This window comes from Meles meles, chromosome 1 (genome assembly GCF_922984935.1).
Source record: "Meles meles chromosome 1, mMelMel3.1 paternal haplotype, whole genome shotgun sequence".
Classification (NCBI taxonomy): Eukaryota; Metazoa; Chordata; class Mammalia; order Carnivora; family Mustelidae; genus Meles; species Meles meles.
Window position 1 is genome coordinate 135708910 of NC_060066.1, and position 25490 is coordinate 135734399.

The 25490-nt window shown below is 45.0% G+C and overlaps 1 protein-coding gene across 7 annotated transcripts in view; it reads right to left on the bottom strand.

The window, feature by feature from the left end:
• SLC44A3 (solute carrier family 44 member 3) overlaps nucleotides 1-25490 on the bottom strand; it is a 105247-nt gene that overhangs the window by 35831 nt on the left and 43926 nt on the right. For 6 of the 7 annotated variants that reach the window (XM_046019386.1, XM_046019403.1, XM_046019363.1 and 3 more), the window contains 3 exons: nucleotides 21290-21455; nucleotides 11304-11460; nucleotides 8502-8588 (listed from right to left, as the gene is read on the bottom strand). In XM_046019386.1, the coding sequence (XP_045875342.1) occupies nucleotides 8502-8588; nucleotides 11304-11460; nucleotides 21290-21455 (410 nt within the window). The remainder of the gene's footprint in view (nucleotides 1-8501; nucleotides 8589-11303; nucleotides 11461-21289; nucleotides 21456-25490) is intronic. The other variant, XM_046019378.1, reaches the window with a different exon arrangement.

The window sequence follows — 25490 nt, forward strand, 5'->3', positions numbered from 1 at the left end:
TTAATAAGAGGGGAGACTTCATCCTTGCCAGGATCCGAATGCTCCCCACCCTTTTGCCCTAGGAGCATGGGGCGACTTCCATGTTGCCCAAGGGACGGATCTACCTACAGTTCTGCTGAAAAGGTAAAGCCAGGGCAGCTCACATTGTGTAGAGTGGTGTACTTGTCTACCTCCAGGGTCTCAGTGACACTTGAGAGGGCAGAAGGAGAGAAAAAGACACAAGGCAGAGAAGAGAAGAAAAAGCACTGTCCACCTGTGTGACCCTGGTTGAGGCTTTCAAGTCTCTGGACCCCAGATTCTGCTATAATCAGGGGAAAGTGCCCCATGATCTCTATAGTTCTAGGGTCTGAGTTCCTATCCTGCGGAAGGAGTGCTGTAGTGGACTGAGGAAGACCTGGGCTTCGATCCTGGTGCTGGGTAACCGTGTGTTTGTGTTTCCACGGCCAGGGACCTCCTTTAGGGTAACACCTCTCATTTGGTCCCAGAGTGGGAGGCTGACTTAAGGGACTGGTGTGTCAGAGCTCAGGCTGGCTCAGCCATCTGTCATTCTCTTTGGGATCCACCGTCACTGAGAGCACACCTTCTCGGCTCCTAGGCAGTACGCTTACAGGAGAGACCTCAGAGGCAAGTCTATACTGTTGGCTGGGCCTGGGAGAGGGTGGGCTGGTCCTTCTGTTTCAGGAATGAAACATTAATAAGCTGTTCCTACAATGCATTTTCTGACATGTTCCTTAGGTACTCAGGTGATTTTTAAAAAATGTTTCAACACATTTTGATTTTTTTATTTTTAAAAGATTTTATTGATTTATTTGAGAGAGAGAGAGAGGAAGAGAGGAGTAGGTGTACATGAGCAGGGGCAGAGGGGGAGGGAGAGAGACAAGCAGATGTCGTACTGAGCACAGAGCCTGACAGCAGACTTGATTCCATGGCCCTGAGCCCGAACCAAGAGTCGGACACACAACTGATGAACCACCCAGGTGCCCCTTAACATTTTTTTCTTTTTAAGAATTTTGCTTATTTAGGGGCGCCTGGGTGGCTCAGTGGGTTAAGGCGCTGCCTTCGGCTCAGGTCATGATCTCAGGGTCCTGGGATCGAGCCCCACGTCGGGCTCTCTGCTCAGCGGAGAGCCTGCTTCCCTTCCTCTCTCTCTGCCTGCCTCTCTTGTGATTTCTCTCTGGTCAAATAAATAAAATCTTTAAAAAAAAAATAAAAAAATAATAAAAAAATAAAAAAAAAAGAATTTTGCTTATTTATTTGAGTGAGAGAGAGAAAGAGCACACAAGCAGGGGGAGTAGATTCCCCACAGCGCAGGGAGCCTGATGTGTGACTCCATCCCAGGACCCTGGTATCATGACCTGAACCGAAGGCAGATGCTTAATTACCTGAGCCACCCAGGTGCCCCAGTGCATTTTTTTAAAGACTTTATTTTTAAGTAATCACTGCACCCAACATGGGGCTCAAACTCACAACCCTGAGATCAGAGTCACATGTTCCTCCGACTGAGCCAGCCAGGCACCCCTCGAAGTTTAGTCTTTACCTGCTTGACTGTTAGCTCTCTCAGTTGTTCAGAACTTGGACACGGAAGCAGAATGATTTATCAAGTCTCTAAAACTTCAACACACGGCTCTATTATTTTCTTCCTGTCCCAGAGTGGGCTGCTACTCAACTTCTCAGAAACTAAGTATATCATCTATTTAAAAAAAAAAAAAAGAAAAGGGGGCGCCTGGGTGGCCCAGTCGGTTAGGCCACTGCCTTTGGCTCAGGTCATGATCCCAGGGTCCTGGGATCCAGTCCCATGTTGGGCTCCTTGCTCAGCGGGGGAGCCTGCCTCTCTCTGTGTCTCTGCCTACCTCTCTGTCTACATGTATGCTCTCTCTCTCTGACAAATAAATAAATAAATAAATAAATAAGATCTTCTAAAAAAAAATAAAGGAAAAAGGATAATAATCATATATCCTCACAGGATCATCTGAGTTTGGAGACGGTTGACATGTGTAGCTAGCACAGCGCCTGGTACGCGCCAAGTGTCCAGTAAGTGGACGTATTCTTGTCTTCAGGACTTACACACCATGCAGAGTCAAAGTCATTAAAGCCTAATGCTCAGCTGTCTCTCAGCAGGGGTTTCTGAGTAGCTGAGGGCTCCATGCACAACTGACCCTCCCCGTGCACCTCCCTTCCCCGTGGTGACGCGATCACTCACTCAACAGATATTAACTGCCTCTCTGAGAAGGCAGAAGAATTTCAAGCCAGGAAGGACCTCAGAGTCCAACCTAAGATGGCAGCTGTTCCCTGGGCCTTACCCCACAAGGAGGAGAGGCTGCTGAGGCTCACTTGGGGAAGAGGGCTTGAGGGCCTCACCCTCCTGAGCCCTGACCCTTGCAACGCACCCACAGCAGGTGGGAGCTGGGCCCCAGAGAGGCTGCTCCCAAGAAGGCACAGGAAGCCATGGCCCTAAGAACAGCAGGCCCCGAGCCAGGCACCAGGAAACATGAGGATGCGGTTCGTCTTCCTCCAGACAGCCTGGGGCCCCTGACAAATAGATTGTCTCAATTCCTTTCCATCTAAAGCCAGGGCGGTAACATTTGCCATGAGACAGCTGGGCTGTGAGGCTTAGCATCGTCTATAAATGGGCCTTAATGCAAACTATCATATTGACACATGTGTTAGCCTATTCCTAAAACATGCACACTTGGGGGCAGCTCTCCAGGACCCTCACCATCTGCTGGCTGCCCCCAGAATAGCTGGCGAGTGGCAGGATCCAGAGCTACCACTGTCACGGAGAGAATGGCCGTCCGGATGCTCTGGGAGGACGCTGTGATGGCAACATCAGTTCCCAAGACCACTGTGTCCTTTTAAGAGATGTCACATCATCTTCATAATCTAGTGATAGAAGTTGCACAATATTCATTGCTTCTTCTCCCCCGGCCCCCCTGATTTGTACGTGCTGCCCTGGGGAGACAAGAGAAGTCACTGGAGATCTGCCAGTTGGCTTGAGATGAACCAAAACCTGACACGGACGGGTCACCGACTGCCTCTGCTATTGATGGGACTATGAGAAAGAGGGTTATTGAAACCGAGCTAACTGCAAGGAAAGCCGGCAGTGGGGAGCAAAGGCTTTGAGATGTTACAAAATCGAGCCTGCCACAAAGACTTCGAAGACAGAGACCAACATTATGTGTGCTGAAAAAAAGAGACTGGCAGGCAGTGTGGGTGGCGGGGGTGGGCTATAAAGTAGGGAGGAAAGGGGGTTTGTTTTCCAAGCAGTGGTGAGTTTTTCTCTGCCCTGGACCGGACAAGATCATCTGTGGCCTTTCTGAGCCGTTTATCTGTTAGTCAGGAAGACAGGAACTACGGCTGTTTCTGATCAACTTCGTGTCTCATTCCCAACAGATGTCTAAGGACTGCAGGCTTGGAGCTTTATGGCCTGCACGATGGCAGACACGGGCTGGCTTGTCTTCTCCAGCGGCTGAGCAGGGCCTGGGGCGGAGATGCCCACGGCGGTGGAGAGACGTGAAACTGCTGGGCGTCACAGGGCTCTGCTCTTGCGAGACTGACGGGGGTGACGGCATCTCACCAGCATCTGGTTACCAAGAATGTCATGGATTTGCTCCCCTGGCTGTGGGACAGGGGTCCTGTGAGAACCGCCGCAAGGGGTGTGTGGCTAGATGTCCCCCCATGTGCTCTGTATATCGACAGGACTTGGAGGCTGGAGATCTGGGCAACGTCAACCATTGCTCGTGGCTCTTTGTGACCCCAGGGCAAGTCCTCAGCATGGATAAGAGGTATGATGTGAAAAAAGCCAGAAAAACATGCGGTTCACACTCTCCCCACTCTGCGAAGCTGCTGCACCTGACCAGGGCCGGCTTCACCAAGGAGCTCCTCCCAGGAGAGATGGAGTGGGAATAGTCACTCTCAGATTGTTTGCCCTCCACCCACAGGTCTCTTCCCATGCCCATCCCCACTTCTGGTGCCAGAACAAAGGACTGAAGAGGAATGCGATTCTCAACACGATGAAAAGACGAAGAGTTAAACAAGAGCCAAATAGTCAACAGAAGTAAAATGTTAATTAAGACAAGAATAACTGCAACGGAACAACGGAGCCAGCCCAAAGCGAGGCTGGGGGTACACCCACAGCAAAGCATTGCTTCCCCAGGTTGCTAATCCCAACTTTGTGTGCCCACATTCACAAGCTTTGCAGCATTGCCAGGCATAGCTGTGGCCGCCTGACGTCTTGACAGAGTAATGAATTTGAGTTCTCAGGAAACGAAGTAAAACACCAATTTCAGTTCATAAATAGCACATTTTAGTAAGCTTTAGTAACAGACTATGTACTTTACTGATTAGTTAATAGCTCTTGGTTGCAGACAAAAATGAAAACCCCTGCAATTTTGCCATTTGCCTGTAAGAATTGAAGAAAGAACATTCTGGTACATTCAGGTCAGCGGGGAATCATCAGGAAGAGTCTTGTTGCCCACCAGTGGGTTTCAGACTTAGAGGCACACTGATCTAAATCAGAACTAACATCAGAGTTAGGACAGACATCTGTGTCATCAATGGACAAGAGATGTGTACCTAGGGAGACATTTCCATAAGAAACTTAGCGGACACGCTAAGAAGTAAGAGGTGTGTCATTCCTGCCATTGCGTTAGCCTGCAGAGCCCCACAGGGGAGTTCCACAGGGAACTTCTCAGTCAGGATCCTGGAATGTGCTGGGAGGAGTGGGAGGCTACAGCATCTCCTTGACTGAAAATCTCTGAGAACAGCCCAGCCCACCCTCCCAGAAGCTTTGACACTGACTTGCCTGAAGGGAGACGGTGAGCCCTGACCCCACTGACAAGCCTTTTCTGGATCTATAACTGCATGATTCATCCTTCACCCTTTTCAATGCCCCTACACCTTTCCTGTCCTCCTCCACAAAAATCTGCCCCATAAAAGCCTTTGCTCAAGTGTCAGCAAACTCATGGGCCTGGCCCCTGACAGGGACGGGCGCCCGAGAGAGTACCACAGACAGTACTTGTGTCTTCCTCTTCCCTTGTTTAATAATGTGTACTGGAGAAGGGCTTGGGTCCTGGAGGCAAAGCAGATATGGATTTAAACTCTAGTTCTGCTACTGGCTATGTGCCCTCTCAAGCCTTATCTATCAATCGGAGATTCTATCTCAAAGGGCTGTGGGGGGAAACGAAGGACTGATGTGAAGACAGGAAAGTGTTCAGCACACGGCTGGGAGCACAGTGAATGCTAGAAAGCCCAGGGCTCCTGCTGCCCTTCTCAGCTGATGACCCCCAGTGGGTGCTCTCTGCTCTAGGACAAATGCAATGTCTTCGAGGAAACCTTTCCTCATTACCAAGATTCCCCTTGCTGAACTTCCACAGTCCCCGTTCCAGCACCAAACGTGCACCTCTCTGCACTGACATAAATGTCTCACGCGGATGGCTCCCACTGTTGCTAGCTCGTCAGCTCGCTGTGTGTTGGCTTTCTGTCACCAGTCCCCTTCCCTTTTAAGCCCGGGTTCAGATGGTTCGAATACAGCATAAACAAGCACATAGGTGTTGGATATATGTGGGAGATATGCCCACATCACTTTCCAGGTACATATGTATTTGGTCTTTACGGTGGAGAGACAAGTCATGAGACATGATGACATGTGGGGCTTGGTTTCCCGGTCTGCAAGTGAGTTACTGTGCAGCCTTAGGCGGGAGGTGTGTAAGAATGCAGCAACTGCCACCTGCCTCCCTCCCCGGGCTGGGGAAGATGAATTGGGCTTTTAAGCAGCAGCGGTGAAACACGACCGGCTTCTTGATGCTGAGTAAAGAAGAGCATCTGGGCTCTGATGGTAAAAAATGGGTCTCATTCTCTTTCAGCATCTCCCAGCTCCGACTCCACTAAACAAGGCCAGTAAAATAGGCTGCAGCGTTTTAAAATCAGATTTCCAGAGAAATCTTCCCCCAGGAACTTGGGACGGTGCCAGGAGATTTTTCAAAAGGCTAATCTAAATTCCTTCTCACTTCAGGCTCCCTTCCCTTTGCCTTCTGCCCAGTGAGATCAACAGCTCTGACCATCATTATATGGTGATTATCTTTATTCTTAAAATCTTTATTTTTCTCTGTTTTCCAGGAGTGGATTTAGATTAGAGGGGACTGTTTCCTCCCTATCAGTATTCACATCATTTTTCTCTCTTCCTTCTCCACGCTCCCCACCCCCCCCTTCTCCCTCTCAAACCAGCAGGCCTCCCCGCAGTGCCTGTGTTGGCCTGGACTGCCGGGTCCTGCGGCGGCCAACACAATGAAAGACAGACACTCTGATGTCTGGTTCATGCTGAAGCCTACCCTACCAGCCCCATGACCGGAATCTGAAGGCCCCAGCCCTGTCTGCAACACGGATGCATCATGGGCTGAATCCAGGCCAGTGGGGTCTTTTTGTGGTTTAGGGACAGTCACTCTCATTGATCATCTGGTGAAAGGTCCCTAGTTCTTTATAATGGTAATTAAGGTGTGGCTAAGATAGAGGCTACTTAGGATCTTTGAAATAGCTTGGACTCCCAAGGGAAAGGGGAGTGAGTTCCTAACAGGTGGTGGACTTTCAGAGCGCAGAATATACTGGATACCAAGGCGGAGGAGAGAAGCAGAAACAAGGGGCAGGACAGTGGCTAACAAATACCGTTTAGCAGCACTGCCCCGTCTTCAACTGAAACCTTCCGTGGAATCCCGCTCCAAGTCCGATGGGAGCGGCACTGCTCTGTGTGGAAGGCAGGGTAAAGTGGTGGAGGTACGGCCCACGATTCTGCCTCCTCACCCCTGCTCTCCTCTCCTGAAGGGGTGGTTCCTGGCACCGACAAGGAACCCCTAGGCTTCCAGGAGTGAAGGAGCGACAGAGAAAGGAGGTGAATTTACATACACGGTGAGAGGGGATGGCAAATCAACTTTAGGGCCTTATGGGACCATGTGGCCAACATACCTGGGTATCAGTGTCTCATGGCTTTCATCTTTCTAGTTTATCATGTTTCTTAGCCTTGATTTTCATGACTAGATATATTTAATCAGAGTATATTTTTATCATGCATCTCAAAATCTTTGCAGAGTAAGTTGGTGTCTGGATGTGTGCACACAGTTCTAGGAAGAGAGAAGCTGGCATATCACATCCATGATAAATAAGACATTCATAGGGTCTGGTTTCACTTGCTATACAACTCACTATTCTGAAAGGGGCTAATTATTTTTTTATTTTATTTATTTCTTTGACAGAGAGAAAGAGTGAGAGAGCACGAGCAGGGGGAGCAGCGGAAGGAAAGGAGAAAGCAGGCTTCCCACTGAGCAGGGAGCCCGACGCAGGGCTGGATCCCAGGACCCCAAGATCATGACCTGAGCAGAAAGGTGGACACTTAACCACCTGAGCCCCCCAGAGGCCCAGGTACTATGAAATTTTACTATGCTTTATGCTGGCTTAAAGCAAACTGAATGAAAACAAAATACACTCTAAAATGAACCCCAAGATTCTTTAGTGCCTCAAAAATAGAGCTTTATACTATTAAGACCACACTTTCCCCCCGAACAATGAAAGGTATTCTTAAAACCACTTATAATAAGATGTTAAACACAGATGGTCTAATTAGTCCTTTTACTTTGGCTGGTATATTTATTAGGAAGAGGGGCAATAATAAAGAAACACTTTGCTAAGTGAGATTTCTGTGGACTTTTAAATTATAAAATCTGACTTAGAAAAATACTGCTTTCTGTAAATTTGGCTGAGGGCTATTAATTTCTGAAATTATCTACAGAAAAACGTAACATCTACTTAAGTGCCCATCAATTTGAAAGACTCGAGAAAAAAATCCGAAATTCAAACAACTGTAGTATATAATTTTTCCTGATTTTTAAAGGAATATTTATAGCTTGAAAGGGAAAAGCTGGTGAAATATATAAAAATCAGACAAGCAATTCTTTTCCTATTTCAGGAAAATTACATACAGTTCTTACAGAAGACGCTGACAATTAGCTCTCAGTTGACACATACTCATTATGCTAGAATTTCTAAAAACTCCTCCCCTTTTTATTTCTGAGAAGGGAAACACATTTCTTTCAGAATTGGAAGAATGGCTTTAATGACCTATATAATCTCTAGCTCACAAGCCAGATCCATCAGACAGCCTGTTTTCCTCTGGTCAAAGCTGAGAATAAATTCCACATTTTTAAACAGTTGGAAAAAAAAAAATCAGAAGAATAACAACATTTTTTGACATGTCAAAATGACATGAAATTCACATTTCAGTGTCCATAAAGGTTTCTGGAATGCAGTCATGCCCATTCATTTGTACTTGGTCTGTGGTTGCCTTCTTACTACTACGGTAGAGTTGAGTAGTTACAACTGAGATGGAATGGCCCCAATGCCTGAAATATTCTTACAATCTGGCCTTGCCCAGAAAAATTGCCAACCCCTGACCTAAGAGATGGAGCCCACCGGAGGGCCCCTCTGTGTGTTCTCCGGGCATGTGACAGGAGACATACCTGGTTGAACTGGCGCAGGCATTTGTCCAGACACCGGGAACAGCAGAAGCAGCCTCTGCACACACATCTGGACCATGGACCACGCTGCTGGAACTGGGATCAGAACCAAACGAACAGAGTCAGAAATACAGAAAGAAAGAAGCAGGCAGTTTCTGCAGACACATAATCCAAGTTTCTAACTTGGAGATTTATGTACCTGGGGCGGCACTTGGTGTGGGAGATGTCCTTCCATTCTGCACATGCTACTACTACTACTACTAATTATTACCATGATTATCGGTGAGGGTGAAACTTCTCTCCTGTGGGCTTACCTTGTGATGATTGCTGGTGACCTCAGCAAAACCAGAAATGGGTTAGTCCATATTTACTAGCAAAGGTAAACTAGGTTTTCTGGTTCTAGTTCAAACAAACAAACAAACAAACAACTCTTTCCATCTTCCCCTAAGTGTTGTCTGTGATAAAATTTGCTTTTTCAAACCAGTTTGTGTTCTTGAAAAATCCACTACCTAAAGACTGTGAAACAAATAATGCATTGTAGATACTAATTATGTGCCCATATAAAAAAAAGGAATCAAGTTTAACTTTCTTTGCAGAAAACAAAAATCCCATACAGAGATTTTTTAGGGCTAAATTTCAAGGGACAAATTAGCCCTTTGACATGTAATTCGGACATACGCATAGCTGAAGAGTGAATAAAACTCTTGGAGGAGGGGTGATTGAATGTGTCCCACTGACTGCCCAGAGTTAAAAAAAACAAACAACAAAAAAAATCCCTTTAAACAATCCTGAAAATAGTCCTCTCTTGAAGACCCCAGAAGTAACTCGGCCTTATATGGACATTTTCTTGTCCCAGTGTTAACTCAATTGGATGAAACTTGATCTGGACACTTTTCAGCCTGGCTGTGGTTGTGAATGAGCCATTTCATGTAGGAAAGATCACACAGCAGTGGTGAGAGGTGTTTAAGTAGTAGACGCAGTGTGGGGAAAACCCTGTCTTTTTAACTGAAGAAAGCAGTGAGATCACGAAAGGGGAGTTTGGCCCCCTGATCCTTCTGAGATCTCAGAAGTGATAAATAACCTTTTGGACCCCTGCCAGACAGACCAGTCACTAACACCTCTTTTAGATTGATGGAAGGCTGCTGGCCCAGAGTTTAAGGAACCCAGCTCTAAGAAGGATGGCAAGGTTCCCTAGTGCTCATTAGTTTGTGATTATCTATTGCCAATGCATATAATGAATATATTTAAAATAGAAATATGTTCTACTCTTCAAAAAAGTCCTTCTTGAGGGCGCCTTGGTGGCACAGTGGGTTAAGTCTCTGCCTTTGTCTCAGGTCGTGATCCCAGGGTCCTGGGATCGAGACCCACATCGGGCTCTCTGCTCAGCGGGGAGCCTGCTTCTCTGCCTACTTGTGATCTCTCTCTCTGTCAAATAAACACATAAAATCCTTAAAAAAAAATCCTTCTTGAAATTGAAGGATCAAAGTACAAAATTCAGGAGCCAGAGTAGCTAGGTTTGGCTTGGAACTGGAATGCCTCTGCAAGTCACCAAAATGCATGCATTTTTCTATCGCTTGAAATGTAGCCCTGAGAATCTCACTATAGGATTTCTTTCCAAAAAAAAAAAAAAAAAAATCAAACTTGATTCTTTTTAATGTGGGCACGTAATTAGTATCTACAGGGCAATCTTTCAATAGAAATACAAGAAAATACTCTACGATCAGGGCAAGTCCTTAGCATGTATTTCATGATAAGGAAGCTAGTTTTATGGGAAATTTAATCCATTATTCCGAATTCATATACCAATCTTAAGCCTTGATTAGACACTTAAAAACATCAAACAATTTTAAAATATAGGAATAAATCCACATGTAGAATTTCCCCAATTTATGTGTCCTTTAGTAAGGACACATACCTACATCCAAAAGGTTGGAATCAGGTAAACTTGTGAAACTCTGATCAAGTCACAAACACTGAGGTGGGGGTGGGTAAGGGATTAACATTGTGTGAGAACAGAAAAGTTGGGAAAAGTCCAGACTTCCCTTGTTTGGCAAGCCAGAAATACCACGAGAACAGCTGTTTTCCTGGTGTTCTGGTTTCCACTGGCATTCATAACCAAATGTGCATGGAAATAAAAACCAGGGAGGAGAAAAACCCCCAGGCACAAAAGCCCTACAGTTTTCTGTCTTTTGAGCTGAGATTTAGGTCAGCTTGTCCACTTCTCACTCTTAAGCACATTTTCTCTCCGTCTCTCTCTCACATACACACACATGCGCACGCACGCACACACGCACATTCTCTCTCACACTCACTTATTAAAACTACCCTTCCCACCCCACACCAGTCACTTCCCGCAGCACCCTCTAGGAAACAGAAAAGTAAGGAATATTTTAGCTTTAAAACAGAAACAAACAGGGGCGCCTGGGTGGCTCAGTGGGTTAAGCTGCTGCCTTCGGCTCAGGTCATGATCTCAGGGTCCTGGGATCGAGTCCCGCATCGGGCTCTCTGCTCAGCAGGGAGCCTGCTTCCCTCTCTCTCTGCCTGCCTCTCTATCTACTTGTGATCTCTCTCTGTCAAATAAATAAATAAAAAATCTTAAAAAAAAACAGAAACAAACAAATATTATTCCTATCTCATAGTATATTTTTTTACTTAAAAAATAACAAAAAACAAAAAACAGGATAAATGTTCACAGAAACAATGGCTACTGCCGCAGTTCCACACTCCTGTCCTGGGACCTGCTGCAGCTGCCCAGTGATTACCTTTTCTGCCCCCTCTGCCCTCTGCACTTCGGGACAGCCTTACCTTGCCCTCCAGAGCGCTGGAAATGTACATGAGAATGGTTCTTGGAATCCTTGTCACAGTGATTAAAAATGACCCTTTTATGGCTGTTCCTTGATGGTAGCGGAAAAGAATGGAAAGAGACCAAAGGATTGGGTGATCCGGAGGGTCATTTTTATTTCTGGGAAGAGAGGAAAAAAAGACAGCACTTAAAAAACACCATTTAAAACTTCTCTGGTTCAAATTATCAACAGTGATGATTTATAAATACAATAAGCAGTAACGCAATAAGCATTTGGCAAAACTTTTATACTCATTGGTAGCGAAGGTTAAATTATTTCTTGGACTGACTTCTTGTCATGCCACTCAATGCTACAAATAAACAAAATGGAAAATTAAAAAAAAAATACTGAGGAATGAAAATAAACAAGCTTCCCTCTTTACCATGCCTCCCCTCCCCCCAATCCTGTAAGTTTTCTCTTAATCTCATTTTCCCTTTCAGAAGTTCAATTATATAATCATTTCCAAGGTCTACATTACATATGTAAAAAAAATTGCCAGCATTGGCTTGGTGATTAAAATCACCACCAAATCGTGTGACCAGGAAGGGCAGTCACAGCAACACGAGTGAGCTCCAGCTTGATGTGAAAGGGACAGAAAGTTCTGGCTCCCGCACAGCTCAAGGCTCCTAAAATCCAGCTGATTTCTACTCTGCTCTTTAAAGGTCACTTCAGTGTAAATCATTTGTAGAACGTGTCATGACACAGCAACTAAGAACGCAAAAGCCAGTTTCCCAAGCAAAGGGAAAACAAAAAGTAAAAAAGAACAAAACGGGCACGGCCTTCACCCTACCCCAAACCTGAAAGATAAGACAAAGGAGGGAGGGCTGGCGCCACCCCACCCCTGACCCTCTCAATTCCTGCTGGTGCCAGTTCTAGAAAAAAGAGGCCCTTTCCGAGAAGCCACCTCTGATTCAAGTGAAGCTTGGTTACTTCATAATGGATTATTCTACAACTCGCTCTGGTTGCTAATAAGTCACTATGAATTAAGGTTTTGACAAGAGCCTAGCAAAACGGAATGTGGCCAGAAATGTCTCAAGAGCTGGCAAAAGGGCTGTATTTTGCTGTTACTGAAATCATCCAGGAAGGAAAGGAGAACCCGAAAGTCCTACTGGGAGCAGAGGACCCGTGATCCAGTCGCCCCACAAAAAAGATGATGTGTGTTTCAACTCAGTATTACTGAAAATAGGAAATACCAGGGAAACTATTGCTGATATGAATTCATGCTGGTCTGATAAACTAGAACAGTGGTATTGGCCAGGAAACTCTGACATGGTTTTTCCCTTTCCTCAGCTTTTTTTTTTCTTTTCTTTCTTTTTTTTTTTAAAGGAAGAATGTTTACTTTTCCATTTAGGAGATTTATGTGCCTTAGAACTTATTAGAGAGTCAAGAGGACACAGGGAAAAGAGGACAGCACCTGCTTTCTATCTGGTAGGGAAACAAGTGATTCACAGGCCACTCTGAGGGGGGTTCCGGGGTCTGGTCCTCCAGGTGTTGAAGTCTCGGCTTCAGTATCCTCGTTCTGAGAAGGTTTTGCTGGGAGGGGATCAGCTATTTCAGGCAACGGCGTGACTGCCGTAGTCTGTGACACCCTCTGGTTGTCACTCCAGGCTCTCCGGGGCTTGGTTGGAAGAAGAGGTCTCAGTTCCATAAGTTGGGTTATCACGTGATGAAAGAAACAACTCAAAAAGAAGGCCCTTCCAACTCAGGCTGGCTCGTGGAGACAGGAGTCATTAAATACACCCCCCCACACACACACACCCCCAATTAGAAACCATCCTACAGAAAAGGGTTAAATAAGTAGAGTGTCTCTGAGGCCTCCACCTTCTCTTCTTAGACCTTTCTCCATGTTCAAAAGGTAACATAGCCCTGCCATGCCTCCCCGGCTGTGTTTGTGGCCACGACCTTCATCTCCACCTCCTTCACAAGCAGCAGAACCTGCCCTCAGGAAAAGGACCTGAGTATATCCGATGAAGCTTAAAATGATACTCATCTCCGGATTTCACGGTATTCTGAGAACTGGTTTGCGGGAGGGCAATGCAGCGCTGGGCGTGTCAGGCAACCTGGGGCTGAGCTGAGGAAACCGGGGCCTCCCGGCAGGTCTGCCCTGTGTCCCCAGGGCATACTGCGTGTGTAGCACCTTCCACCCCCCTTCTGTGGCAGTGGCATAAGAAAGACCTGGGGAGAGTGAGAGAGTTGGTGACTCTAGGATGCGTCCCCCGCCCGGCCCTGGGAACTGGTGTCCTCTTCCTTTTAAACTTGTGGCTGTCCTGTGGAAGCCAGAGCCCCAGGACACCACAGCAACTCAAGGCACCAAGCAGAGGCTCTAACCATCCCCTCCATCTGAGTTCTGTGGCGGCTTTGGGTCACAGCCCACTAGGGTTGTGCGGCAACCACTCATCCCTCCGACAACACGGCATCAGGCCAAGCAAGCAACTTCAGGGTCCCAGTGGCAAGTGTCAGCTGCAGGTGACTCCGGCCAAGGGCTGAGGACTCGGCAACAGTATGAGGGTGTAACTCTGTGCAGAGGCTCCTGGACAAGGACCGGCCTGAATGGGAGGGGCGGCCACCAGTATAAATCCGGTCCCCAGCAAAGGGGCGCTGTGTGGTCCCTGAAGAGACCATGCTTTCCTGATGTTTCTTTCAGCAACATCACCATATGGTCCATCCTTCCAACCCTCCAGAAAAAGGAGATTGTCTTTATTATGAAGAACAGGATTCTGCAGCCATCCCCGGTGATGCTGGCTAGGGTTAGGAAACCCATCTGTTTCCCCCCTAAATCCCACAGGCTCGGCTCTTCACCCAATCCCCTCGCTGCCATCTCAGCCAGTCGAGAGCAGCTGGAAACCATCTCTGGAATATCTGAAATCGATGATGAAGTCATGCTTCAAGCGTCCCTTCTCCAAGTTGAACGGTTCTAGTTCCTTCCTCTCACTGCCCCTAGCCACATCTTTATGGCTCTCTGTGGACCCCTCTTCAAGTGAATGGTTGTAAAAGAGAAATTTTACAGGTCGCTGTATCCTGACGCTTGATGGTCTCCGTGTGAAGTCTTCAGCCCTCACGATGCTTACATGCATGACAGAGTTGAACGCAGGCTGGCTAACCCCCACCCCCACCCCCGGAGTGCAGGCCAGAACAAGAGATCTTGTCAGCCTCGGGACAAGGAAAAACCTTAAGGTTTCCAAAATTCGGCACCATGTAAAAAAGAAATCAGAACTCCTTAATAAAGAAATAGTGCTCTAAGTTAGTCGACATACATTTTGTTTTTATCAAAGTGATATGTAAATATCTTAAGTCAAATAGCATGAGGCTAACGAGGGAAGACAGGAGTTTGCTTTCCCCACTGCTCATTTTCTTTCCCTAAAGGTCATACGTTAGCTCTTTCTTCTGCAACTTCCCCCACACTTCCAAATTACATGTTCTTTCTGCCGTGTATTTTTTTCTGCCTCTGATATTGTCTACCGAATTCTCACTCTTTTTTTTAGAGGTGGTAGGGAGGGGAAGGGGGTAGGGTAGGGAGGGGGTGGAAGGAAAGGGAGAGAGAGAATCCCAAGCAGGTTCCATAAGCAGCCGGAGGCCAGTGTGGGGCTTCATCTCACCACCCTGAGATCATGACCTGAGCAGAAACCAAGAGTCAGACGCTCAACTGGCTGAGCCACCTAGGCGCCCGACTTCTCACTTTGAAACATGTCTGTCAATTGTTTATCTTATACAACCTAAACATTTTCCCATTCTCTCCTTCTTCTCAATAGATTTATATTGAAGTTTTTAGAGTTTTTCCTCTGCTTTATTGCGATATAATTGACATAAGACATTCTGTAAGTTTAAGGGGTATGATGTGTTGATCTGATATATTGCAAAATGGTTTCTGCCCCAGTACTAGCTAACACCTCCCTTACGTCACAGAATTACATTTCTTTATTGTGGTAAGAGCATTTACGTTCTACTCTCTCAGCAACTGTCAAGTATATGATACAGTCTTATTAACCACCATCACCATGCGGGACATTAGATCCCTAGGACTTATTCATGCTAACTTGAAGTCTGTACCCTCTAACCAGCATCTGGCCATTTCCCGCAGCTGCAACCCCAAGCCCTGTTAGTTCCCACTCTACTGTTGCTAAGTTTCTACCGTTTTGGCTTTTTTAGATTCTATATATTACAGTATTCATCTTTCTCTGACTTATTTTGCTTAGCACAATGCCCTCAAGGTCCATCCACATCTTCACAAATGGCCAGATTTTCTTCTTTCTCATGGATGATTAAAATGCCATTTTGTGTGTGTGTGTGTGTACCACATCTTCTTTATTTAGTCATTTGTTGATACTTGATCAACATGTGGGTTGTTTCCATAGCTTGGCATTGGGAATAATGTTGCAATAAACATGGGAGTGCAAATATCTTTGAGATCCTATTTTCATTTCCTTTGGCTATATACCTAGAAGTGGGATTGCTGGATCATAAGGTAGTTCTATTTTTAATTTTTTGAGGAAGCTCCATACTGTTTTCCATAGTGGCTGCACCAGTTTGCATTCCCACCTACAGTGCACAGGGGTTCTCTCTTTTCCACATCCTTGCCAACACTTGTTATCTCTTGTCTTTTGATGACATCCATTCTAACAGGTGTGAGATGATATCTCCTTGTGGTTTTGATTTGCATTTCCCTGATGATGAGTGATGCTGAACACCTTTTCATGTACCTATTGGTTATTTGTATGTCTTCTTTGGAAAGATAATGTATGTTGTTCTTCTGCCCATTTTTTAACTGGATTTTTTTTTAAAGAGGTGAACTTTATTTATTTATGTATTTATTAAATCTGTACATTTCTTGTTTCCTTTTTTTGAAAGATTTTATTTTAGAGAGAGAGAAAGAGCGTGCTCATCCAAGTGGGTAGGAAGTGCAGAGGGAAAGAGGGAGAGGCAGAAAATCTCAAGCAGACTCCATACTGAGTGAGGAGCCCGACGCTGGGCTCTATACCAGCCTGAGATTGAGACCTGAAATGAAACCAACTGCCTAAGCCACTCAGGCACCCCTTTGCTTATCTTCCTTTTTAAAGATGTTATTTATGTGAGAGAGACAGAGGGATAGGCAGACTCCCCATTGACTGGGAGCCTGACTCAGAGCTCGATTCCAGGACCCTGAGATCATGACCTGAGCTGAAGTCAGATGCTTACCTGACTAAGCCACCTAGGCACCCCTATTTATTTTTTTTAGAGAGAGAGAAAAACAGAGCATGCATGAGTGGGATATGGAGTGGAGGGGTAATAGGAGAGGGAGAAGGGAATCTTAAGCAGGCTCCACAAGTGTGGAGTTCAGTCTGGGGCTTGATCTCATGACTCTGGGATCATGACCTAGGCCAAAATTTAGAGCCAGACACTGAATCAATGAGCCACCCAAGCACCCCTTAACTGGAGTTTTTGTCGTCATCGGATTACATGAGTTCTTTATATATTTTGGATATTAACTTCTTATGAGATATATGATGTGCAAATATTTTTTTCCATTTCATAGGTTGCCTTTCATTTTGTTTTGTTTTTTACTGTGCAGAGGAGCTGAACAATCTATACCCTGAAAACTATAAGACTTGGATGAAAGAAACTGAAGAAGACACAAATAGATATTTTGTGTTCATGAATCAAAAGAATTCATATTAATAAAATATCCATACTATCAAAGCCATATATAGATTCAATGCACTGCCCATCAAAATCCCAATGACAGGGGCGCCTGGGTGGCTCAGTGGGTTAAGCCTCTGCTTTCAGCTCAGGTCATGATCTCAGGGTCCTGGGATCGAGCCCCGTATCGGGCTCTCTGCTTGGCAGGGAGCCTGCTTCCTCCCCTCTCTGGCTGCTGCTCTGCCTACTTGTAATCTCTCTCTCTCTGTAAAAAAGAAAAAAAAAATTAAAAAAAAAATCCCAATGACATTCTTCACAGAAAAAGAAAAGGCAGTTTTAAAATTTGTGTGGTATTACAAAAGATCCTAAATAGCCAAAGCAGTCATGAGAAAGAAGAACCAGCTAGAGGCATCACACTGAATTATGCTACAAAGGGGTAGTAATCAAAACAGTGCGGCACGGGCATAAAAATGACAGATAGATTGGTGCAACAGAATCAAGAGCCCAGAAAGGGAAAAGAACAGTCCTTTAATAAATGGTGTTGGGAAAACTGGATAGCTACATACAGAAGAATGAAATTACACCCTTATCTTAACACTACTCACAAAAATTAATTTGGAATGGTTTAAAGACTGAACCATAGGAACTGAAACCATTAAACTAAAGATAACATAGGGAAAAAGCTCCTTGACATTGGCCTTGGCAATAATTTTTTGAATATGACATAAAAGCACAGCCACAAATGCAAAAATTAATAAGTGATTCTACATAATAAAAAGCTCTAAACAGTAAAAACAAACAAACAAACAAAAAAAAAAAGCTACCAAACACAAACACCCCACAAAATGAAAGTCAATCTGTGAAATGGGAAAATTTATTCCTAAGTATTTTATTGTTCTTGATGCTATTGTGAATGGGATTGTTTTATTTTTCAGATATTTTGTTGTTCTAGAAATGCAACTGTTTGGGGTATGTTGATTTTGCATCCTGCAACTTTACTGAATCCACTGATTAGTTTTAATAGTTTTTAGTGGAGGTTTTAGGCTTTTTCTATTTATAAGATCATATCATCTGCAAACAAAGACATTTTATTTCTTCCTCTCTGATTCGGATACCTTTTATTTATTTTTCTTGCTCTGGCCAGGACTCCCAGTACTATACTGAATAGGAGTGGTGAGAGCAGGCACTCTTGTCTTGCTCCTGATCTTAGAGGAAAAACTTTCAACCTTTTACCACTGAGTATGTTTCAGTCAATGTTTAGTGTTTACAATATCAGTACATAAGTAACATTCGCATGATTCAAGTAGTATTTTCTTTTTTAAAAATTATGTATTTATTTATTTTTGTTGGAGTATAAACCAAGTAGTGTATTTTGATTACAGTTCCTTTCCTATACAACTTTTGGGTTTTCCTGAAGTTAGTAATTGTTTCACATTTTTTATTTGCTTGGTTTCTCTAGGGCTTTATCGAATACTACACCAAAGTGTAAATATTTTCTCTACTTGTTCAAACATACCTGGTATTCTCTTAGTTTCCTTTTTCTTTTTTTCCCTTGGAGACATGCTTCTGGGAGCCCACTGCTCTTCTGCTTCTCCTTGGACTGGGTGTTTTTTATATTTGCTTCATAGCTACCCTTCTGGGAACTCCCTGTTCTTCTTTACTGTGTTGGATCCCATTTCCTGAAACTCCTAGTTTCCTACCTGGCTTACTCATTCATTTCAGAGACCATCCTTCCAAGAAAGGAGATGGGGAGCAAAATATTTTGGGAGGCTGCGATCTTGAACATGACTTTATTCTCTTTTACCCTTGACTGATAGCATGAACAGGTATAGAATTCTAGTTCTGAAAATAATCTCTCCTGAGAACTTTGAAAAGTTTGCTCCATCGCCTTCCTTTTTCAGAGCTGCTGTTGAACATCAGACCCCATTCTAGTTTTAGATCCTTTGCCTGTGATCTAGTTTTCCCTTAGAAGCTTCTGGGATCTTCTCTTTACTCACGTCCTCTCGCTCTGGGAAATTTTCTTTGATAACTTCCTCCTTTCTCTTTCCTTTGTTCTCTATTTCTGGAACTCATATTAGTCAGATGTTCAGTCTCCAAAATGCATCCTCTAACTTTTTATCCTTCCTTTATTTTCCATCTTTTTGTCTTTTTGCTCTACCTTCTGGAAAAATTCTTCAATTTTATATTTTAATCCTTCAGAAGAAAAATTCCACTTTTGTAATCACATTTTTAATGACTAAGAGATCTTTTTTTTTTTTTGTACTTATTTTATGGATGCAGCATTCCTTTGTTCTGAGGATGTTTCAGGTTTTTCTATTTTTTTGTAGTTTTCTTCTGCTGTCTGCATTGTCTTTATTTTCCCTAAATTCCCTTTGTTTTGTTTATTTTGATCTTTTGCTTTCACTAGAGATTTTCTGTGAATGTTAAATCATCATGGCTATCAATTCATATTTAAGACTGAGGAGCTATAGCGTGAATTAAGTATAGCGTGAACTGGCGGCTCTGTCTGAGGGGTGACATTTGCCTGGTGAGTTTCACTGCCTGTTCAGTCAGGGAATCATTTCATAAGGAGACCCCCCCCCCCCATATGGCATTATCTACAGGTCTTTACTCTGGGTTGGTAATTTCTCCAAAGAATCATCTAATCTCTTGCTGGGGGATATCAACCTGGCTATTAACATCCTAGGAGCTGAAACACGGAATGCCCTTTGGTGGTGGCCATGGGGGTCCTCACTATTCAGTATTTAGGCTTTTACTTATGTCCTCTTCTTTCAGTACAGAGCCTTACCCCCAGCCTCAGCTGTGCCAGATACCCAAGTCTGGACCCTTTCTGGTTTACCCCACCAGAAAGCAAAGATCCTGTCTCCTGCTGTTTGAAGCAGCAGCCCTGGAGCTTAACTGTTCCTTAGGAAGACCTGTAACTAACCTTCAAAAGTACATTTTACACTTGAATTCCTGCCCCTCTAGGTTTTTTTTTTTTTGCACTCAGATCATCCTGTCTTCCTTTCACCTCTTCTCCCGGCCAACACACACAGACGAGCTTTTTCAGGTTTGTCTAGTCGGCTCAGTTGCTACTCATCCATCCTCTCTTTAGCTTCCAGCATTTGGTTGGTATTTCTTTTCTCTGTCGTTTCCTACTGTCCCAGTACGTTTATGCCTCCTTCATTCTTTCATGGTTTGCGGGGCGGGGAGCTGGAGTAGGAGGAGGGGTTAGAGGTCCAGGCAGACGCTTCACTAGAAGTCCAAACCAAAAGCCCCCACTGAAAATATTTCGGTTTTGTGATTCTAAGGTAACACCAAAATCACTACTGTCAGACAGGTGTCACCTGCTGGCCAACATGGTTAGAATAATCTTCGGTCCCGTACTCAGGAGCAAGCAGCACACGCCACCCACCTCCAGTGGCTCAGAGGTTCCCAAGGCCAAGGCCTACAGGCCTGGGTTGCATCCCACGGTCTCTAATGATGAAGGCTCCCAAACAGCACCCCTGTATTAAAACCCACAGTACTCCTTATTGTCGGGAGGTAATTGCTCATTGGGATGAATCATCCCTGCTTGACTTTTTTACCCCCACGAATATTCATGCTTATCTGCTCATTTGGTCTGAGAGATCAGAGGAGGATCAGCCCTATCTGGAATAAACTTCCTGTCCTCAGTCCAACCCTGTCATTGTCCTGGCTTGTTCAGTTTGCCTGCGGTTTTATCTTTGCCCTGTGGAGAGTCACTCACACACACACACACACACACACACACACAGAGGTAAAAAGTTCGGGGGTGTGTGTGTCCGCAATTATTTTGATGAGGTAATCTGGTGAAAACACTTAAATAAGTATCACGCTGAACAAAGAAGCAAGTAATTAACTCACTAGTACTTAACAAGACGAACACGGACTGTATTTTATAGTTACCTACAATTTCCTTAGGGTTTAAAATTATTTTCCAAGAAAACATTTCCCACATTTTACATAGGATAAAAGAATGCTCACAGAACTTACTGCAGTGTGTTCCAAACAGATCAGTAATTTTCTTAGGTTTGAAGTCAATAAGAATGGATATTTACATAAGTCAAACTTTCCTTTCAGACGTCTTTCAATTCTAAGCAGTAGGATTACAACTGTTTTGCTTCCCTCTGAATTTTCTAGCTTAAGGCGAAAGAGCTTGGAAATGCGACAGATTTGAAGTATAATATTTCTTTTCACTACCAAACCAGCATCCTGGTCCAAATTTGACCTTAGTCTTTGATGCCTGCCAATCCCTTTCAAAACTCCAAAGTACTTTTCGTGATACCCGATATGAAGCACGTAGACAAGTCAAGGGCAGTAACCCACAAGACCTACCTGTTGAAATAGCAAGTGACCAGTGCCCCGGCTACCATCATGTGCTGGCACGCGAGGATGAATTCGCTGGTCCAGATGAGGCCAATTAAATGGTACCACCACATGTACCGAATGCCTACAAGAGGCTGATATTCCACTTGGCCACCTTCAATAACCTGTGCAGCTCCTAAAGTTTAAAACACAAACATGCTTTATACCAGTGTTTGCCAAAGCATGTAAGATGGTTCACTAGGCCACACTTCCTGGTGGCTGGCTGTTAGCGTTCCATAGACACAAAGATACCAGAGTAAAGTTGGAAGCATCCAACCTCATTTGAGCTTCTTCATAGCACACACAGAAAAATGGGACACGGGTTTAACTTCTGAGTACTAGCAATAACCATATGCACAATGACTGATGGGTAGGCAATTTGCCAGACACTTCACCTATACTCTAACACTCATCCCACTCTGCAGATATGAACACTGAGGTTTGGAAGAGCCAAGGAACTTTCATAAAGTCTCACCTGTTCATGATTAGTGGAAGGAGGAGATAAACTCTGACACACTAGATCCTAACATCTATGGTTTTTCTACCACACCACTTTGTGATTAAAAAAACTTGTTATTACGACTATAGCTGCTAGGATTATATTCTAGAACCCTGCTACCCCCCAAATTTAGAGTTTATAAATGAGACAAGACTCTCCATTTATTTCTAAGGGATTCATTTCAGAGTTCATTTCAAGGGCAAACTCTTCTAGCGCACTGAAAATACCTACTGGGTCTCAGTGTTAACGTAGGTTTATATCTCAGCCTGAGCTGGGTAAGCTAGTTAGTCTCCTTAGGTATAATACCCATTTCCTGCTGGTGGGTTTCAATGAGATTACATGGTAAACGCTTAATATAGGGCCTGGTCCATAGAAAGTTCACTCCATATGTGGTAATAATTTTATTAAATTTCAGGAGCTCAATACTGGAGTAAACCAGGCCAGGAGGGTCACCCCAACAGGGCTCTGCCATTTACATGGCCAATCCCTGTTTGATTTGCCCTCATTTGAGGAAGGCCCCAAATAAGCTCTGCAATTCAATTCCATTCAGGTTGGATTTAGTAAATCCAAATCCCAGCTCCGTGACTCGGCATGATTTCCAGATGTTTCTCCCACTATGTATTTAAAATTATTGTAACTATATTAACTACAATCCTAAAACTATCACAAGTCAGAAGATGGGCACTTCCATCTTTAGCAAAACGTACAACCTAAATGACATTTAAGGACTGTTTCATATTTTCTTTCTTAGCTATCGACTGGTTTTAGGTTCATAATTCCTGTGTCTAGAGACATTCACAAGAGGGTCTCTGTGGAGGAAGTGGGAGAAGGTACTAGTGATGTGAAGCAACCGGTTTCCACGGACGGAGGCTGTGGCCTTCGGGCCTTAGGCCCTGTGTTCTGCTGAACAAGAGTCACATTGTGAGAAACAGTGGAGCAGCCTGATTTACAGAGAAGTTAATATTTTATTGAGCACTGGGCTCTTCCTGCCTGGGAGGCAATCTCTGTTTCAGGTAGGGCACTGAGAAATGTTTATGCTTTTCCAAAATGGGTGTGTTTCAGAAAAGCATTCCCAGCACTAAAGGAGGTGAGCCCCTCACCACAAATGTATGCACTGAGGTAGATCAGGTCGGGGGAGACTTGGAGAATCACTTCATGGAAGGTCAGAAGTGACCAGGGGCAGCCCACAAGCACACTCTACTTCCCGCAAAGTCAGGTCCTGGGGAGAGACGGCAGTGTCACAAGCACAGGCCTAAAACGTCACACATGGTTCGGGGGTGGAGAATGTTCCCACAGAACAGGAGGCATGCTTGGTTTGACAGATGAAAGGTAAATACAGAGCCCTGGCTGCTAAGGGTGTGGGGTGGTCTCTCTTCTTGGCTGCCCTGCACCGTCAGGGGCACACTCACACATTCCCGCTTGGCACACTGATGGCTACAGTGGCCAAAGTGGCAAGTCCAGGTTCATACAAGCCGTCCAGCCCTCAGCATTTTCCAGAGAAGTAGAACCCGTAGGTTATTCTGGTCACTGCTGTTTTAGAGTATCTTTGCCTTGGCCACCTTCTTTGTTCCTCTGGTTCAGCTGTATCAGGCTGTTTTCAGACTTTCCTTTAGGGCAGGGTTTCTCAACAAACCAATTCACATTTTGGTGCAGATAATCCCTCCTTGGGGGTGGGGAAGCTGCCCTGTGCCTTGCGGGATGTTTAGCATTCATCCTGGCCTCTGCCCACAAATGCCAGGAGCAACCTCCCTCCCCTCCTCCACTTAGGACAGCCCGAAAGGCCTCCAGACATTGCCAAATGCCCCTTGCGGGGACAGACCTACTGCTCAAAGACCTCTGCTTTACAGCAAACATTCTCTGAAGAATCAGGCGGCTCAGGCTTCAGGCTGAAAGCCTAGGAAACAGTGATTACTGCCTGTGGGTGGGGCAGGCGCGTTTATGCGCGCAAGACTGCCCTCTCCTGGATGGCAATGTCAGTGCGGGCAAGAGCCCTCCATCAGGACCGGCAGCTTCGTGGAAGACTGCGACACTAGAGCTACCGCTCTTGTGTTAAAGGGACCTGGACTTCAGATAGATCCCAAGTTATGAGGATCACAGGGGTGATGGTGCAAAGGGCACTGAACTCTGAGAGGACTTGGTCCCAGTCTCAGCTTTGACACATGTGATAAGCAACCTGAGCCTCTGCTCTTTCATTGTCCAGATGAAGAGGGTGGACAAGACGAACCCTGAGGCAGTAGTTACAGGCTTGGGCTTGAGTCCCACAGGGTGAGATTCATATCTCGGCACTGACCCCTAATGGCTGACCAGCCTCGGGCAGGTTATGGGACTCCGTAACATCTCTGTTCTATTTCTTGTAATCTGAAGACACTAACACCAACTCCTTGCAACCTTGGCGAACCCGTCCAGTCTTATGACCCCGTGGCACACATGCAGCTGTTATGAGGATTAAGTGGCTACGACCCTGGGAAGAGCGAGTACGATACAGGGTTAGCTATAACCGGAAGACAGGAAGAAAGAATTCCAGCTCTGGAGTTAACAATATTTATTAAGCATCTACTGCATGTTGGCATGATGCTGGATATTAACCATTAATGGGGGGAATATGAAAGACGCAAACAAAAAAATCAGAAAGAAGATACCATCTGAGTTTCTATCAGGAACTCACATGTTGCTTTATTTGTCTATTCATCTCCCCTTCTTCGGGACTGTTTGTAAGTCCTCCTTGAACCCCTAAAGGTTTCCCCCCCATTGTCACTCTCTGTCAATGATCTTACTTCTGGTTTCTCTGAGGAAAGAGGAGCAATCAGAAAACCTCTGCCGGGGCCTATCTTCACCATCTACTTGCTGTCAGCAGGAGCCCACAGCCTGACCCCCACTTAATGGGATACACTGTCGGTGATCCTAAGGCTGACCCTTCCTCTGGATCTCCTCCTTATTTACTGACAGCTCTTCAGCGATTCCCCTCCCCGCCTCCTCTATTCAAATGTACTTCTTAATGGAATCATTAACCATGTCTCATCTTTAAAAAACAAAACAAAAACCAAACCTTCTCCTGACTCTATTCTCCAGCTTCCTTGCTATTTCTCTGTTCCTCTTTAAAGTTTTTTTATGTTTATTTATTTATTTTAAAATAATCTCTGTACCCAAGGTGGGGCTCGAACTCATGACCCCGAGATCAAGCATTGCTCGCTCTTCTGAGCCAGCCACGCGCCCCTCTGTTCCTCTTTATGGCCGAATTCCTCAAGATGGTGCCTACTTACTCATTTCTATTCCTTTCTCCCTCTTTCCCTTAAACCCACTCGGATCATGATCAGCCCCTGACCTCCGAACTTCCCTGAAGCAGTTTTGTTAGGAAATTCAGTGATCCAGCCTCAATCCCTTGGGTCTTATCTTGCTTAGCCAAGGCCCGACACACTGTAGGCCACTCCCATATCCCTGAAGCCCTTCCCCCACACTCCAACACCGCACACTTTCTATCCTTCTATCCTCCGGCCCTTCTATCCTCCGGCCCACGGGCTGCTCCTGGTCAGCCTCATTTCTGTTTTCCTCCTCGGCCCTGGATCCTTCACCACTGAAGGTCCCTAAAGAACAGCCCTTGGAGTTCCACTCTTCTCTCTGCACTCATTCTACTCTCATGGTTTTAAAGACCATTTCTAAAACACTCCCCAATTC